This window comes from Micrasema longulum, unplaced genomic scaffold (assembly GCF_059751315.1).
Source record: "Micrasema longulum isolate JH-2025_06_02 unplaced genomic scaffold, ASM5975131v1 h1tg001485l, whole genome shotgun sequence".
Taxonomy (NCBI): Eukaryota; Metazoa; Arthropoda; class Insecta; order Trichoptera; family Brachycentridae; genus Micrasema; species Micrasema longulum.
Window position 1 is genome coordinate 208058 of NW_028278670.1, and position 17072 is coordinate 225129.

Here is a 17072-nt window from a genome sequence, read left to right on the forward strand (position 1 = left end):
ATTTACAATTAAATGAAACTAACAGTACAATGTTTCCCACTAAAATGTAAATTAAGGCATTTAAATATTTTATAAGAATTTAAAAAGAAGGTATAAAAAGCACTTACCGTTGAACAGAACATCTTCATAGTGAACTTTATCCTTCTTCATAATTTCTTCTTCCTTCTGCTCCCACTGTCTCCTCAATTGTTCTTTGAATGGATCATATGCTTGAAATTCTCTTTCAGGCTGCTATCAATAAATATACAGAAAACGGATTTTAGTATGCATTTATTAAATTGCTACATGCTTAATCATCAAACTGATTCAATAAGGATTAAACTAGTTTTTGACAGAACAAAAAAATCACAACTTCAGTTCACACAGGTAGTCATTGACTAATCTATCTGGCATGGTATTGATACAAGCTAACAACAATTCAGATATCTTAAAAGTTCTACTTCCTTTGAACTTAAATAGTAGTTTCTTAGCAAAAAATTTTGCCTTAAATTTCAACACAATATTTTTACAAACTATCTTACAAAACTTCATGTAACTACTGTAAATCTCAAATAATCATTTTATATTTATTTTATTTATTCATTTTTTCCACATCATAAAAAATAATAAAAGTAATGTGTCCTCACTGGGTCATGACACTTAACAATATACTTATATTTTTTTTTTACATTCGAGAATATATAAAGAAGACTTAACATACAGAGAGAAATCACAAAATGTTAAGAGAGTTAACGTATTTAAGTTTATATTTAATTTCTGTATACCTATATTATAAAATGCCCAATTAAAGAACAAAAACATTACATAAACGATATATTTGTGGTGATTCATGATATGATATGTAATATAAAATCATAATTCATATAAACAAGCCATGGAAAGTGACTTGGCGGAATTTTAGTTTTTGTAAAGTTAAAATGTTTGAAATGTACAATGTATATTATTGTTGATAAATAATTAAATAAAAACATATATTAGATATATATTGATGACTCAAATAAAAATAGAGAAAATAGATCAAAGTTATGTGTAAACATAATGCGAGAATTGATTCCTTAATAACATATTAGTAATAATTACCTCTCCTTCTTTGACCCATGGTTTTTTTAAAACTGCTTCAGCATTTATAAGGGGCCCATTTATTTTTAAATTCAATGCTTCATCCTGTTTTTTTGTATGTTCTAAATCAGTTTTGTGACACCGACGAGTCCTGCCAAGGCAGTCTACATAATCAACCCTAAAATTAAATAATAATTTAAGAATTTTAAATATAAAAATGTTTTGTTATGGATATCACAGGAAAAATAATTATGCACTCATAATTGCCAGGCTGGAAATCCAATATTTTGAAGGTATTGCAAATGAAGGGAATATGGAATAACGTCACCCTAATTTTTAAAACTCCTAAGTCCACAAATGGTCAAAATTGTAATTTTGGCATTTTCTGTTAAGACTGTGTAGGGTCCATAGTCCATAATCGATGAAACGCACGTGTTAAATTAGTTCACCTGAAGTAGACTAATGACCGACAATACAATGTCATCATTTTCTATCGAATCCAATACATATGTATAATGCAACTCTATGAGTATTGCACATGAAATCAGAAGGCATCGTTCTGCAGTACATTCACATCATCCTTACCATGAAGGAATGAATTACAAAGGAACGTCGTCTATAAAGAAACCACAAGACGCAGCCAACGTCAGTCAGCTCGTTCAGTTAGTCAGCCCAACAAGATCGTCCAGTTCACTCAGTTCCAGCATGTAGTTTCCACCATCATGTTGACCATCTCTCCACTTCATATACTGGAGCTATCATATAAAAAATATGTTACGTTCTAAGTGCCCAGTAACATGAACAATCGTTGTGGCCAGGATCTAACAGAATATGGAAGGCAATTTGAATTTTCGTTTGTACCCACACAAACGTGTTGGCCAGGAGCGAAAGGGTTAAGAGTACAGTTCTGTGTGTGTAATAAAATCAGAAACTGAGCAAGTGGTTTCGATTCGATAGCTGCTTTCAGGTTAAAATCCTGAAAAAGAAAATCAAGTGGAGAAAAATCCGAATCGTAGTGTAGTGGTTGCTGCATTCACCGACCACGCTTGAGGTCCCGGGTCCAATTCCTGGGAAGGTCGGCATGAAAAATTTGTTTTTAAAGGTGGTTCCACACTGAAGTATTTCATTGAACTTGTAGCGTAAGACTGATCACCTTAATTCCTGTAACAGATGATTGAGATACGCTGCATTTTATTTAACAATGTAGTGCCCAATTCAACATCGTAGGCGAAGGGTTTAATGATCCTGATAGACATCAACAGAGATAGAGAACTTTATTGAGAAAGGAATATGGAAGTCTAGGCATTTACGGGTAAGTGTTCACAACAGATGGAGGAATTAAATAAATACTAATGGATGTGAAAACATAGGCATTGTGATAAGTGTCACACAGTAATCTTTCAATCTTGCTCAACTCCATAGAAGTTTAAATCCAGTGCTTGTTTACAAAAAAACTGGTTTTTAAACAACCGATATCAGTTATTTAAAAAATCAAAAGAGTATTTCACCCATTTTCTTAAAGGGGAAATAATCAAATAGAATTCCATTGAATGAAGACATTATGTGTGAAAGCTACTGATATTGCAATATTTATTTTTTTATTATTTGAGTAAATAAAATGTTGTTCTCAATCAAACCGTATATTAGGTAAAATAAATCAATTGACTTGAGAACTGTGAATGTATAAATAAATTCATATAAATGGTACCATTCTTCATCAGAATTATCATCGTTGTCATCTTGATTTGGCTCAACATGAGGTAGATCTTCGGTGACACTGTCTGACTTATGTTTCTTGTCAAAGTTAACGAGATATTCATCACTTCTCCCAGCTGTTGAAGTAGACTGTGATAAATGATCATAAAGAAGAGACTTCTTTTCTAACTTTTCCCTGAAAAGCATTCATTAAATATATATTAAAAATATATTTAGTCTTAAGTTATATTAGTAAAAGCATTGAGCTGTCATAAAAAAATGGCAAAATAAAAATATAAAAATTTTCAAAATTAATATTTATGCTCTTTTAATAAAATTATTGTTTGATGCAACATTATTGCAATCATAAATGTGTCAATATTTGTGGACATTTTTATTATCTCATTTTATTTTAAGAACATTATTTATTTTATAGCTTATAAACTATATTTTGTAAAATATTAGTGAAAATTACATGAAAATCTACTGAGAAATATAAATATATGAATAAATGTGGTATTAAAATGGGTATTAGACTTGCAACGCCATCTCAGGACCACAACAGAACTCTTTCGACTTTAATATTATTATCTTGCATTATTGTTACTAAATACTACAATAAAGATTTAAATTATTATCACAATAATGATTTTATGATAATGACAGTAATTACAAATTACATCAGCCAACCATAAAACAACTTTCCCTTAAAAGCAGGTGATAAAAATGATCAAATTAAGAATACTTCGATTTCCGAAGGATTTCAGAATCCTCTGCATCGGGTACATTAGATGGTTGCCTCTTGGATTTAGGGTCTTCTTTATCTTTGGCAAAATTCGATGAAGGTACAAAATGTTCAATTTGATTTTTTGAATCAAGTTTAGCTTTATTTACTTCATCTTGTTTTCGAAGAAGCTCGGCCTTTAAACTTATAAACTGAAATAAAATACACAATAAATTAAACTCCCAAAAAGAATACAATATTGAATGTGTTAGTTAATATTTTTTATATTCATACAGTAGACTTGCTGAACTCGATTTTCTTAGATTGATTCATGTCGCAGAAAATAAATTCAAACAACTATAATATTGCGCATTATACAGCTGAGAAAGAACATAACCGCAAGAACCGCAAACGTAAACACAAATGTCAAGATTGTCAAACGATTTCAAACGTCAAAATATTGCTGCCTCTCTAACTTCAGGTTATTTACTTTTCAAATATCAGGGATAACAACAATATAACAAAATCGTAATCATACGTAGATACTTAAATATAATAAAAAAGGGGGAGGTTGTTAATAAATTTGAAATTCTAAAACCTGTATGGATGATCCTCACATATGTTTTACAAAAGATTTTCGGACAATACGTAACGTAGATAGTGTAATAAGGTATTTCAAAAATATTAAAAAAACATTGAAACACTTGTATAAGAGTCAATGGGGGATTTACATCTTGGTTTGCGATCTCAAAAGGCGTGAAACAGGGATGTGTAATGTCACCATGGTTGTTTAATTTATACATGGACAACTGTATGAAAGAGATAAAATGTATGGGTATTGAAGCAAAAATGGATCATTTTTCAGTAAGCTGCTTGTATGCTGATGGTGCAGTTCTGTTAGCAAGCAGCAAGGCTGATTTGCAGCAAATAGTCTCTAGAATGTATGATGTATGCCTGGAGAGCAAATTGGCGATGAACGAAAGTAAGTCAAAAGTGATGGTATTTGAAAGGGATAGTGAGGTTACTGACTGCATAATAAATGTAAACAACGAATGTCTCGAGCAAGTAGAAGAATTTGTGTATCTGAGAAGCATGTTTTCAAGAGATGGAAGAGTAGAAAAAGATGTTGAAAGAAGAGTGAATGCGGGCAATAAAATGAACGGAGCACTAAGCACAGTAATTTCTAATAAAAATATGTCAATCGAAGCTAAACTGGCAGTGCACAACGGAGTTTTAGTTCCAACACTTATGTATGGAAGTGAAACATGGAACTGGCAGAGGAAGGATGAAAGCCGAGTGAACACGGTTAAAATGCGATCTCTTAGACGAATGTGTGGGAAATCAATGTATGACAGGATTACGAATGATGAAATCAGGTGAGAGTGTAAATCTGAGACAAGTATAATTGATAAGATTAAGAAAGGGTCTCTGAGATGGTTTAGTCACGTAGAACGAATGGACGATGAAAGAATGTTAAAACAAGTATATATGGTGAAAATGAACAGCAACGTTAGACGTGGACGACCAAGGAAGACGTGGCATGATCAGATAAACCAAAATCTTAAGTCTGGTCATGTCAAAAGCAGGCAGAACTGAAGGGCATGTATGACAAGATATATGAATGTGGAAGAGGCTAGGATTGTATGCTAGGATAGACGTGTGTGGCGGTCCATTCTCTCTGCCTACCCCTACAGAGAAATGGCGTGATGGTAGTAGTAGTTGAAACACTTATTAAAAAACATTGAAATATAAATAAGTTTTAAGATCACCCGCCGATGGGAGGAGTGCTCTCCCGAAACTGTAGTAATTTTATTGTAAAAGAAAAAAAATTGTGTAATACTAATAACAAAGCTTTTATTTTCATAATAATTCATAATGAAGTATTACGAAGTGAATGCCGATTCAATTAACAATATAAAATTATGTCTTTACAAAAGAGAACACGAGTTTTTACTCTATTAGAGAAGTAGAAACTCTATTATTTATTATGTATGTATTTTATACTTCTTTTGTCAAGAAATTAAAAAAATAATAAAAACTTCACAAGTTACAACTACCTCAATTTGTATGAAACTTTTTTTTTTTACTAAATATTTTGTTTGAAAGTTATGTACGATTTTTAAGTATTTCATTCAAACTACTGTACTTTTGACAACCTACTGCCTTGCACTGTATTCCGAGGAATAGACATTTTTTTTAGATATACGTTACTCGAAAAATGTGTGTTATCTCTTTTCTCTCATCAATTTCTTTGTTAAAATGACAGAAATAGATATTCTCTTGCATGGTGAACAAATTCGCATACATAAAGAAATTATTACTTGTGTTGTATTCGATAATTATTTTTTATGTTTTATTTTCCGCGATATAAATTTTAATTTTTTCATTTGGTGTGAACACAGTTTTCTTGTTTTGCTTGGCATATTTTTTTTCCATTCAATTAGTTCGTAAATATTTGTAAATTATTTTTGACAAAACATACAAATTTATGTATATGAAGTCTGAGCAAGTTTTTCCTCCTGTCGGATTTCCCGAGTGCCCTACAAAATATCGAATTCCCTCACATCATCTTATCCAGAAAACGAACTCTGCGTGATTTTTTTCTTCCGTTATCAGAGGGATCCAATAAATACATTGTTATGTCTTAGATCCATGTTCATTGCGCACTGTTGTAATTGTTCTCACCTGTTCAAAATCCAAGTTTGGGACTCTGCCATGTACGAATGTCAGCTTGAAAAGGAAGACCTAAAATCTTAATCAAGTTTTTTTTAATCCCCCATAATAGTTGTTGTTCTGAGTTCCTATCCGACCTCTCCAATATTGACATTTTATTCGCTAGTCATATTTAAACTCTCATGTACCCACCCTATAAACATGTATTCATAATTTTATGTAAATATATCAAGTTACAAATGGTATGAAGTCTTAAATAAGTCATTATATATTTATATATATATAAACTTATAAATATATATGTATAGAACAGTTGGGAGGTGGAAAAGCCAATAAAAAACTAAAATGAATATGTATATGAACATATATATATAAAGGCATATATATATTGGTATATATATGGATATTTAAATAAATGAGTTTGTATACGTATGTGAGGGTGAGTGTGTATATGTGTTAGGGTGAGGGTTTGGGTGTGTGTTTGTGTGTGTATAGCGTATTTAATATGAAATATTATAATACTAACATGTTTACATTACTAACCTATGTATAAATGTTGTTGTAAATATTTAAATAAACTTAAAATCTGAAACTCGACGCTGGCTAGAACACCCTAGATGGGAAACGAAAAAGCCAAAAAAAAAACTTCGAAAGAAAATCGTAGATAGGTACTTCCAGTGGCCTAAATTTGGTTTTACACTCTTTGGAATTTCTAGTTGTCGCTGAATTTTGGAGTCGGGTGATTTGATCGATTATTTTCTTCATTCGTCCTTATTAATCTATGGTCTTGTTGGCCATGATACGGGGAAAAGTGAATAATCGACCGTGAGAGTTCTATTGTGTGTATTTATGATTTAGCTCAATCTAGTTATTACATTAAGAGATCATAGTGAAATATTTTTGTAAATCCGTCATTTTACTAGCTTATTTCTACACATTAAGTGCTCTTTTTGAGTGTTTATAGACCAAGTTTTAGAAAATGTCAACTCCTGCTAGAAGACGCTTAATGAGAGATTTCAAAAGGTTTGATCTTGTCAATTGAACTGTTACTTAACCTTGTTTAACATCTAGGTCTATTCTTTGTTTGTGCTAACATTGTATTTCTGTTTTTGTCTTCTTTGAGTTTCAATTTAACTTTATAAACATTTCATTGTAATATCAGGTTAGGTATCGATTGACGATATTGATTCATTTTATTTTCACATTATGAATCATGAAATTACATCATTAAATCTTGAATAGTTTTTTTTTCTTCGGAAACATTATTTACATCAATAACATAATCATATTAATTTCACCCATGTTGAAATAATAATTAATATTATCACACCATTACCCTATGTGTGTTTATACAATGTTCCGTTATGAAAAAAGTCTTGACACAATTAAATCGTAGCCACATTTTACTTATTATACTCTAAAAATAAACAATAGTGCAACCCAAACTGCTATTTTCATAACTTGTTGGTCATTACAAGTGCAAATAATAACCCTAGTACTAAGTGTCAGCGACCAATTTCACATATATGAAAATCAAAATTATTTAGGTGTCCCATTTTGAAGAAAGGGAAAATAGTAAAATTATCTGTACATATTTGGAATTGTAGTACTTATTTATATTGTTAAAAATCTATGTTTTATTGTTATTAACCTACTTTTCAAATTTGCTAAATTAATTTAGCTGCTATTCTATAAGAGTTATTTTCTTTTAGTTCGCCAATATGAAGCCTTCACTGTGCAATGTATATCTTAAAAGTAGAATCTGTTCAACCAAAAAAAGTCACTTTATTTATTCTGGATAATTTTTATAGCGATATTTTTGTAGAAAATCACCTCAGAGGTGCTGTACAATAAACATCCCAACACACCCTGCAGCTACAGAGCGCATAGGCAGTTGGGATTTAAGTTCCCCGTTTCCAATAGATTATTTTTAATTTTATTAATACATAGCGGCTAGATAAAAACATGTCTTGGAAAATGTTAGAAAAATAGACCATAGGATTGAGAACAAGTTAGAAATAATTTTGTTATAAATTCAATTTACATAATATGAAAGCTAATACTATCAAATATCTTGCAGCTACAAAGCGCATGGACGAACGGAATTCTAGCAACATAAAAAAATTGCTAGGAATCTATAAAAAATCGTCATTTGCACAACTACAAAGGTCATTTAACTTTTTTTAAACAAAATTCTTATTCTTTAAGAACGGAAGCGCGCGTCCTGTTATTGCTAGGAGCCTGTTTCTGGTATGCGGATGTCCAATTGTCTCGCCATCTTTTTAGTGGTCTTCTGGAGGTTCTGCTGCCAGCTGGTATCGCACCTACCACTATATTCACCACTCTTTTCAAATCTGCTCTCCGCATGCTCTCTTCAGAAACTTCTTCTGGATCTTCCCCTCGCACAATGTCGTTGACGTCGCCGATCCTTCTTATTTCAGAGTTTCTCGCCCTGTCTCGGATTTTCGTTCCCGTGATGGGTCAAAGTGTTTTCATTTCACCGGTTCAGAGGAGGCTTTTCGTTTTAGTAGTGTTGGCCCTTGTTTTAATACCGTATGTCATGATAGGTCTAATGCAGGTTTTACAAACTCTTAAATACTTGGCTCTCCTTCAGCTTACGTTTGTTTCTCCATACAGCATTTCTTAAGCATTCAGCCACAATGGCGGCTTTGATCATCTCTTATTAACATTATTAAAACACACTAACCCATGATTATGTAATTCCGATATATTCCTAGCTGATAATTTCTCTAATACAGGATATTACAACCCTCTATCTTGCATGTGAAAACAGTTACAAGTTACACAAAGACACTGCGAGAAACATTCATAATCCAAGAGGAAGATTTTCCGTTTATTGTTGCCCTAGATAATTTTTTATATATGTCTGCCTTTTGCTTTCATTTTGTTTATTATATTTTTAGTAATTTATTTTATTTAGGAGCAATGACAGACAACTGGACATACATAGATTACATACAAAAAACAAACAAACCATCATGCCGTTTCAGACAGAGAGGATAGAATGCCATATATCACTCAGTCTTTGCATACAGACCTCACTTCCTCTACATTCATAAATCTTCTCATGCACGCACGCTGATTTAATTTAATTTGCATTCAATTGTACAGCAAAGTTTCTGAAAAATGTATGAAAAAATTCACACATTTTGTCAAATTCTGAGTAAGCATTTCCCATTTTTAGCAATATTTTAAGTTTGTCCGATGTTAGTATAAAAGTACTTATTGGATTTACTCCCTAGGGAATTAATTATCAGGATTGATAGATATTACAATCGAGATGAAGAACCAACCTATTACAACAGAGATGAAGAACTTTTTAAAGAAAGGAATATTAAAGTCTAGGCATCTACAGGGCTCATGACCTGTCGTTAGCTGGTTTAAGTGGCCACTTTACACACTGTAACATTCACCATTCTGCCTATATTTGAACATCTGTAATCCTTCAATTCTTCCATCTGTTGATATTTGTTAAGTTAAAGGCCTATTGTAAGTTCTTGTCTACAAAAATTTTGACAAACTCGAAACATTGAAGATGAAGAACATTTACGAGAAGTAAATATGTCCATCAATGGCTTATAACATATCTTTGACACACGTTTTATGGCAATGAGGAAGTTGAGTGGTTTTTAAAAAATATATATTTGTTGATAGACACTATCAAACTAGGCAAAAATATTTTTATGTAGCGAATTATCAGCCCTGTGATTTTGAAAGTACTCTGCCTGGGACACCTGAAGTTCTCTACGGTGAGTTGTCCTGATTTGTGGGTTGGCCTAGTAACCGGAAATATATCCCAAACACTCTGCTATTGGTTGATTTCTTAGAATTAGTGATGTTGTTCAAAGTAGTTCATTTTTATGAATTTTTTCATACGTTTTTGAGAAACTTCGCCATAAAATTAAATGCTCTAATTTTCACCAATTTCCCGTTGCACTGAACTTCCTCATACCAAGTTGATAAATACTTTACTAACAGAAGGAAACAAAAGAAAATGAAATGATACAATATATATGTTGTTTTATCTGTATTAATACAGTATGTCATTTCAGATTGCAAGAAGACCCCCCAACAGGAGTATCCGGAGCTCCTACAGATAACAACATAATGATCTGGAATGCTGTGATATTTGGGCCCCACGATACCCCCTTTGAAGATGGCACCTTCAAGTTAACAATAGAATTTACGGAGGAATATCCTAATAAACCGCCCACAGTCCGGTTTGTCTCCAAAATGTTCCACCCTAATGTGTATGCGGATGGCGGCATCTGCCTTGATATATTACAGAATAGATGGAGTCCAACTTATGATGTATCAGCCATTCTAACTTCTATACAGGTATACTACAATACGCAACAGTGTACTCAAATATTTCAAAAATTTGACAAATATTATATAGAATCATCTGCCTGATTTTTGTGCTAACTTAAGATTTAATTATTATTTTATTACATGTTTCTTGATTATCAACATATCTTTATTTATTTACGCTAAACGGACATATTTTACAAAGAGTAAATTACAGTACATAAAATATTTAAAAACATAAAATGCGTTGAACTGAGAAGTAAGAAGTGGAAGGTGTTTATATTTGAATTTTATTCAATAAACCACGAAGGACATTTTGTTACCAAAATTACTGATTGATAACAGATGAGTAAAAAATGTAATTAATTAATATTGTTTTCTGTCTGAAATGGTTGATTTTTTCTCAGGTTTCAGATTACGTGGTTTATAATGAATTTTTCACTAGTAAATCCTATTCTGAGAAATTTATTTGAAAGGTTTTAATTGTAATTATTTATTTTAATAAACCATACTTTCATATTACATTACATTGTAAATTTTTTTTTTTTAATATATTTATTTTTTTAAATCCACTCTGACAAGTCATGCAGAGCATAGGTCCTCAAACTTATTTCGCCCTCCGACCACTTTGAATATGTAAAATTTAAAAAAAGCATTTTTCTCTGTTGGGGGAGGGGAGATAACACAATACATGAAAAAAAAATGTAAACCGTAAAGTCTTTTTTGAATCAGCTATCGCCCTTTAGGCCGTTTCAATGCCTCCCAATTTTCTTTGAGCCTTCTACCGCCCCCCTAAAGGCCGTCAGCGCCCACAAGGTGTTATCGCCCTAGACTGGTCTAGAGGAACATATTTTACATTTTCTTTTAATTGAAGTCATTAAAACATACGTAATATCAACAACCAACGTAAATATCGTTTGTCTTCCTGTTTCAGTCTTTACTGAGTGACCCCAACCCAAATTCACCCGCCAACTCTATGGCGGCGCAGTTGTACAAGGAAAACAGAAGGGAGTACGAGAAGAGAGTGAAAGCGTGTGTGGAACAGTCCTTTATCGACTAGCGGCCCTTACAGCCTCGCCCACTGCCTGTTTGCTCCCAGTTAACTCCTTTGTGACACCGACGCTGCTGATACTGCCATATGCCTTAACTCTTGTTGACCCTTACTACTCAACGTGCTGTCTCAACTATGGGCTGTATAATGCAATATTTGTGTTCAAGTGACACCTATTTGTATAAAAAGTGTTTACTTGTTTCGGTGTATACACTTTAGTTTGTGTTTTTTTTTCTTCAATCCATGCTGAATATTTACACATCTATTTTGTTAAATCATAAAAATTTAAATATATGTTTACTTACTAAAATTCTGTGGTATTTAGTCTTTTTTGTGTGATCAACCGTTTTGTCACATCATCACATGACATAATGAAATGGAGAATTAAATAATTATATTAATATGTATTTTGAGAATTTAAAAGCTTTGGCAAATGTTTCTTGAAATATTTCATTTTTGTCATTGAATTTTTGAAGTGTGAAGAAAGCGTACAAATCTCTCGTTGGTTGCTTTAATAAATCCAACATTATAACGTCTATTTGCACATCTGCACCGCAAGTGGCAGTTTGTTTTCTTGTTTTATTTCTTCTATTGAATACACGTGATCGAATCATACAGTTTATTACATCCATAGTTATACCTGCAATAATATTTATAACAAACTAAAAATGTATATTTTTACATACTAAAGAAATGGTGGAAATTTATCTGTTTTGTGTGACATTTATATTAGCTTTACAGCTTTGCGGAATATTGTTACTGGTTGATTGTTTAAAGCAATACTGTTAGGAATAACATAAAATAAGATTTTTCTGTTATTTTATGAACCAAAACATCAAATGTTTTTGCAGAATTTCATATTGTAACAAGTATAATATTCTAATGTATTTCTCATATATAATCTGTATATTTTGCCGGTGGAAGTTTATGAGATTTTATATCCTGTCTTTTTCAATTGATCCTTTACAGAGACTGTGCCAATTTAAACAATGTTTTAGTATAATTTTGAATATTAAAAAAAAATTGTACAATCTAAACCAAATATTGTGGTTCTTATATATATATATATTTATAAATGTGCTTTATTTATTCCCTATTTTGAATATTTAAAATGTGTTAAGATTGTGACATGAAATCCACATAAAATAACATAGTTCATTATCACTGATGTATAATACTCATAAATAGACACGTTATTCCTTTACTAGCTACATCCAAGATATGGCATATCACCGGTGATACTGCGATGCCACGCAACCATGAATTCTTTTTTTGGCAGGGGATCCTAAAAAGCATTCTGTTAATATATTTTAATTTTTATCATCCAAAAATACCACAGTAATATCAGAAAATCTATCATTATTTAGATTTAAAATAGCAATAATTAAAAATATAACAAATTTATTTCAATAAAACATTTTCGTGTAAAAAATAGGTTACGCAGTATTGCATTATCACTGATGATAATCAACAATTTGAAAAAATAAATAGCAAATCAAGATACACATGGAATCATTCATGTAAGAAAGAGATAAACATATTTCCTTAGTCCATACTTATTTTTATGTAACTCATTACCATAGATACGACACTAGCTGGCAGCTATCAAAATTTTGAAAAATGAACTTAAAAATATAATTAATTTTCTGCTTATTTTATGAATTGGATTATTTTTTACTCATTAGACGATACATCTATCTGTTTTTTTTTTCACTTTTGCAGTGCAGTTGAAGCAATTTTTCATCACACAGTGGCATTTTTTTGCGCAGCATCACGTCTGATTGCTATGAAAGTCCATTAGAGAATCAGGGCACGGAAGACAATTGCCCGCCAGTTCAAATTCCATTTTCTTTGTGCTTGTAATGTGACTATTTCATTATACATCATTGTTAATAATATTAGGATTATTAATACGACATTTGTATTGGTAATGAAAAGCATTATATGTATATAATATGTTACTGGAAATTCGCACCCTAATGCATAGTACATAATAGTATACCTTTTTGTATAACAGGCCTTTTCTCCCTATTTTATGGATTACATACATATTAAGTATTATGCAACAAGACACTTGAGAATTAGTGAGCAATAACTTTTGTTTCCTTTCTTCCCATATATCAATATTTTTGGAGAAATTGATCATGAATATTCTCCGCCTACAAATTGAGACTTAAAAATGGTCTGTAAAAAGGTTCACTATAAAAAGTAAATGTAGGATAAGTAGATATATTGGTAACTAGATATAATGCACAATGGCAACAAAACTGTCATCATGGAACGCTAATGTGTACATATCTTTTAATGTACTCCCTACAAATGTTATGTATTTTCTATTTGGTCCATTACTGCTAATGTAATGTACTAAACTACTACTAATGTACTAAAAACAGCTGTTTCTGTCCCGAGTTCTGTTGCATGTGCCTTATATCTACTTGGATCACATCCATTCGTAATATTTGAGTATTAAAACATCCAACGTACTTCTAATTCTGTTGGTTTTTTTTTCATTTTGGATAGCAAGCTAGATTTTTTAATATTTTACGGTAATTTAAATACATTAAAATACGAAAATGCTTTCATTTGTTGCATACTACATACTGATATACAACTGTATTGCTAAAAATGCATATATTTTTATAGTTAAACTGTAGTTTTTATTTTCAGTAATAAAAAGCAGGCAGTGGGTTGACTTCTATATCTCTGTTTCATGTGATATAGAGTTGCCTTTAGGTAATCTCTAACTGTGGGTATACTGTGTACTTGGTTATGTCTCTCACTAAGAATTAAGTCTGCAAGTGATATAGATGAAAAATCTACAATTGAAGTAATTTATCCCAATATATATGATTAAATGGTATGCTAAATTCCACTTATTTTATTTCATTACCTTTCTTCGATTTTCATCTACATATTGTAAGTATTTTTTACGTAAACACTATTAATTCTGTGTGGGGAAAACAAGAGGACAAGTCTTATAAAACGTGTTTTGAGTTATAAGTTTTCACAGATATACTTATGTAGAACCTAAAATCTGACAGTAATCAATTAATGTATTATAGTCTTAATTAACAAAGTTAATATAATGTGGAACTTGGTGCGAATCAGAACGATGTGAAAACATTTTTAATTAATTTGGTAAATACCCGCAAAAAAAATAAATAATCTCAAACTGTTATCTAACGGCAAAACCTGAGAAATTAATAAAAAAAACTCTAAAATTATATATCTTATCTGTGTGCTGGTAATGTAATGCAAGTATTCGACAATACTACATTTATAGTGTGCTGGTGATATTTTATTTTTCATTATAAACAATGATTAATAATAAAAATAATGTGACCTCACTAGGGTTGCCCGTGCCGAGGACATTTAACAATACATATGAATACTGTTTTGATTCAGCAAAATGTATGAATGTGGTTCTACCAACTATATTCTGAATCAAATGAAGCATCTTCATCACAGGTCACACAATCATGGACATAAACTAGGCAAAAGCCAATTTTATACAAACCCACAATTTCCTGAGCAAAGTAATGAATTATTTAAATAACCAGCTACAATAAAAAGTTTGTCCATCTGTAAATCAATATTCAAATAATGAATTGAATTCCAGTATTTGAACCAAAAATCAACATATTCATATTATTTCTCAGCAGCAAGATTTATTTACAGACATTGTCCATTTATACAATTCATTGGGTATTAATATTATAATATAAGAACAGTTAAAAACATTAAAAAATAAGAAAGAAGCATTGACAAACATAAGGAACATCAAGACAAAATATAGACTATTTATTTAGTACTCGTTTAAATCGTTGTAGGCTTAAACCAAAAAAGTCCAGATCTTGTCTTTATTTAACAATACAATAAAGACGGGTCATTGAATGCTGATCGATGAACAGTAATTAATTGTTTCTCAACCTACGAGTCGGAATATGGAATTTTACCTGTCCCAGTAATAATGGCACATCCATTATACAATTTAGTATGCCGAACATACACATGGAGTCAATATTAGTTCTACGTTTTTGTAGACTAGAAATATTTAACATACATATTTTAGCATATGAATAGTTACCTCTCTAGTCCAAGCATCCACGCTACTTTTTAAAGCAAGCGATGTTGGACTAATTCAATAAGATTTATGCAATTCACATAGAATGGAGACCAGACGGAGGCATATTCTAGAAGAGAGCGAACAGTTGAGCAATGAAGAGTTTTAACAGTGCGGACATTAAAGTAATTTCAGTGATTTACTTACTATATGCTCGTTGTATGCCGGTTTATAGTCCAGAACAACTCCTAAATCTCTGATGGACTTATCTACATCAATTTTGGAGTTTTCTATTAGGTACTCGTAAGAAATCGGTTGTTTTGTCTATGAAATGACATTATTTTGCATTTTTTAATATTTAGTTCTAATCCATCAATTTTACACATTGATTAAAAGAGTTAATATCTGATTGAAGAAGAAAACAGTCTTGTAAATTTTGATTTGTTTCCTACCAGTAAGATATGAATTAATAAATGAGAGTAATGGATCTCTTACTCCCAAGGCATGTAATTTATAATAAATGAGAACATTACTTACTTATATACTTTGTCAAATGCCTTGGAAAAATCAGTATAGAGAACGTTAACCTGCTGACCATCATCAAGTGGTTTGACAATAACCTGGGTATAATCTACCAATAATAGCTTCAAACATTTTAGGTCTACAAGATAATGTTGAAATATTGCTTACATCGGATTTATTGCCTGATTTAAAAACAGGCCTTATATAACTTATTTTCCATAAGGATGGAAACTCACCAGATGACAGAGAAAGATTAAATATGCATGAAATTGGTTTAGTGAGAGAGAGTGTAGCTACAATTTTTTAATCATACATCAGGAATATCATCGGGCCCAGTAGTCTTTCTACCGGTTAATTTGTTCATAGAAAGGAAAAAATCATTAGTAGATATTGTGCAACTGTTTAGATCTGCTGATCTGATCTGCTCAGTGTTGCTAACAAAAACACTGTAACAGATTCTTGTCTCCGCTTTTACCATTTCTCTCAATTGAGAAAATATTAAGTAATTTATTAGGTTGCCAGTTAATTTTTTTTTTTTTTCAAATATGAAGTATTTTGATATAGACTGAACCATTTTGGAAACTTTGGTTGGATAAAATTAGCTTTAGGGATGAACATATTTACTGCTTCTTTCAAACATTGGTTAAAGTTAATTTCAGCCTCATTAATATTAGTAGTAGAAAGAAGAGTGCTCCAGTCAAAAGACAAGAAATATAGGTTTAACCCGTCATAATCACCTTTATCAATCTTGTAATGCGCATTATCGTTAGGTTTAAGTGAGTCAATAATAAGGCTGTAGTCGGGTAAAACGAACACAAAATTAGGGAATCATACGATTTTGCCATTTTAAAATGAATGTTTCTTAAAAATCGCGCAATAAAAAAAATTGGGCATTTCATTAACATTTTCTTGTATACCCACGATCAGGCCATGCCTTTATGGGATTTTTTTGTTTA

General features: G+C 31.3%; 2 protein-coding genes across 2 annotated transcripts in view; one reads left to right on the top strand and one right to left on the bottom strand.

The window, feature by feature from the left end:
• LOC148275226 (coiled-coil domain-containing protein 174-like) overlaps window positions 1-3910 on the bottom strand; it is a 31036-nt gene extending 27126 nt beyond the window's left edge. Inside the window, exons 1-5 of the mRNA XM_088235992.1 lie at window positions 3773-3910; window positions 3500-3690; window positions 2768-2950; window positions 1081-1237; window positions 108-231 (exon numbers count right to left, since the gene is read on the bottom strand). Of these exons, the coding sequence (XP_088092118.1) occupies window positions 108-231; window positions 1081-1237; window positions 2768-2950; window positions 3500-3690; window positions 3773-3811 (694 nt within the window). The 5' untranslated portion in view covers window positions 3812-3910. The remainder of the gene's footprint in view (window positions 1-107; window positions 232-1080; window positions 1238-2767; window positions 2951-3499; window positions 3691-3772) is intronic.
• A 2996-nt stretch (window positions 3911-6906) lies between these two features.
• On the top strand, window positions 6907-14398 carry Ubc6 (ubiquitin conjugating enzyme 6). Its single transcript, XM_088235989.1, has 3 exons — window positions 6907-7174; window positions 10225-10510; window positions 11415-14398. The coding sequence occupies exons 1-3, from the start codon at window positions 7131-7133 to the stop codon at window positions 11538-11540; spliced, it is 456 nt and encodes a 151-aa protein (XP_088092115.1). The 5' UTR covers window positions 6907-7130; the 3' UTR covers window positions 11541-14398.
• The last annotated feature ends 2674 nt before the right edge of the window (window positions 14399-17072 follow it).

What these genes read in the sequence shown, in the direction of transcription:
- Ubc6 (XM_088235989.1), top strand. Translation starts at nt 7,131, where the DNA reads ATGTCAACTCCTGCTAGAAGACGCTTAATGAGAGATTTCAAAAG. An exon ending in TTAATGAGAGATTTCAAAAG is followed by an intron (nt 7,175 to 10,224) that starts GTTTGATCTTGT and finishes ATGTCATTTCAG; the next exon opens with ATTGCAAGAAGACCCCCCAA. An exon ending in CCATTCTAACTTCTATACAG is followed by an intron (nt 10,511 to 11,414) that starts GTATACTACAAT and finishes TTCCTGTTTCAG; the next exon opens with TCTTTACTGAGTGACCCCAA.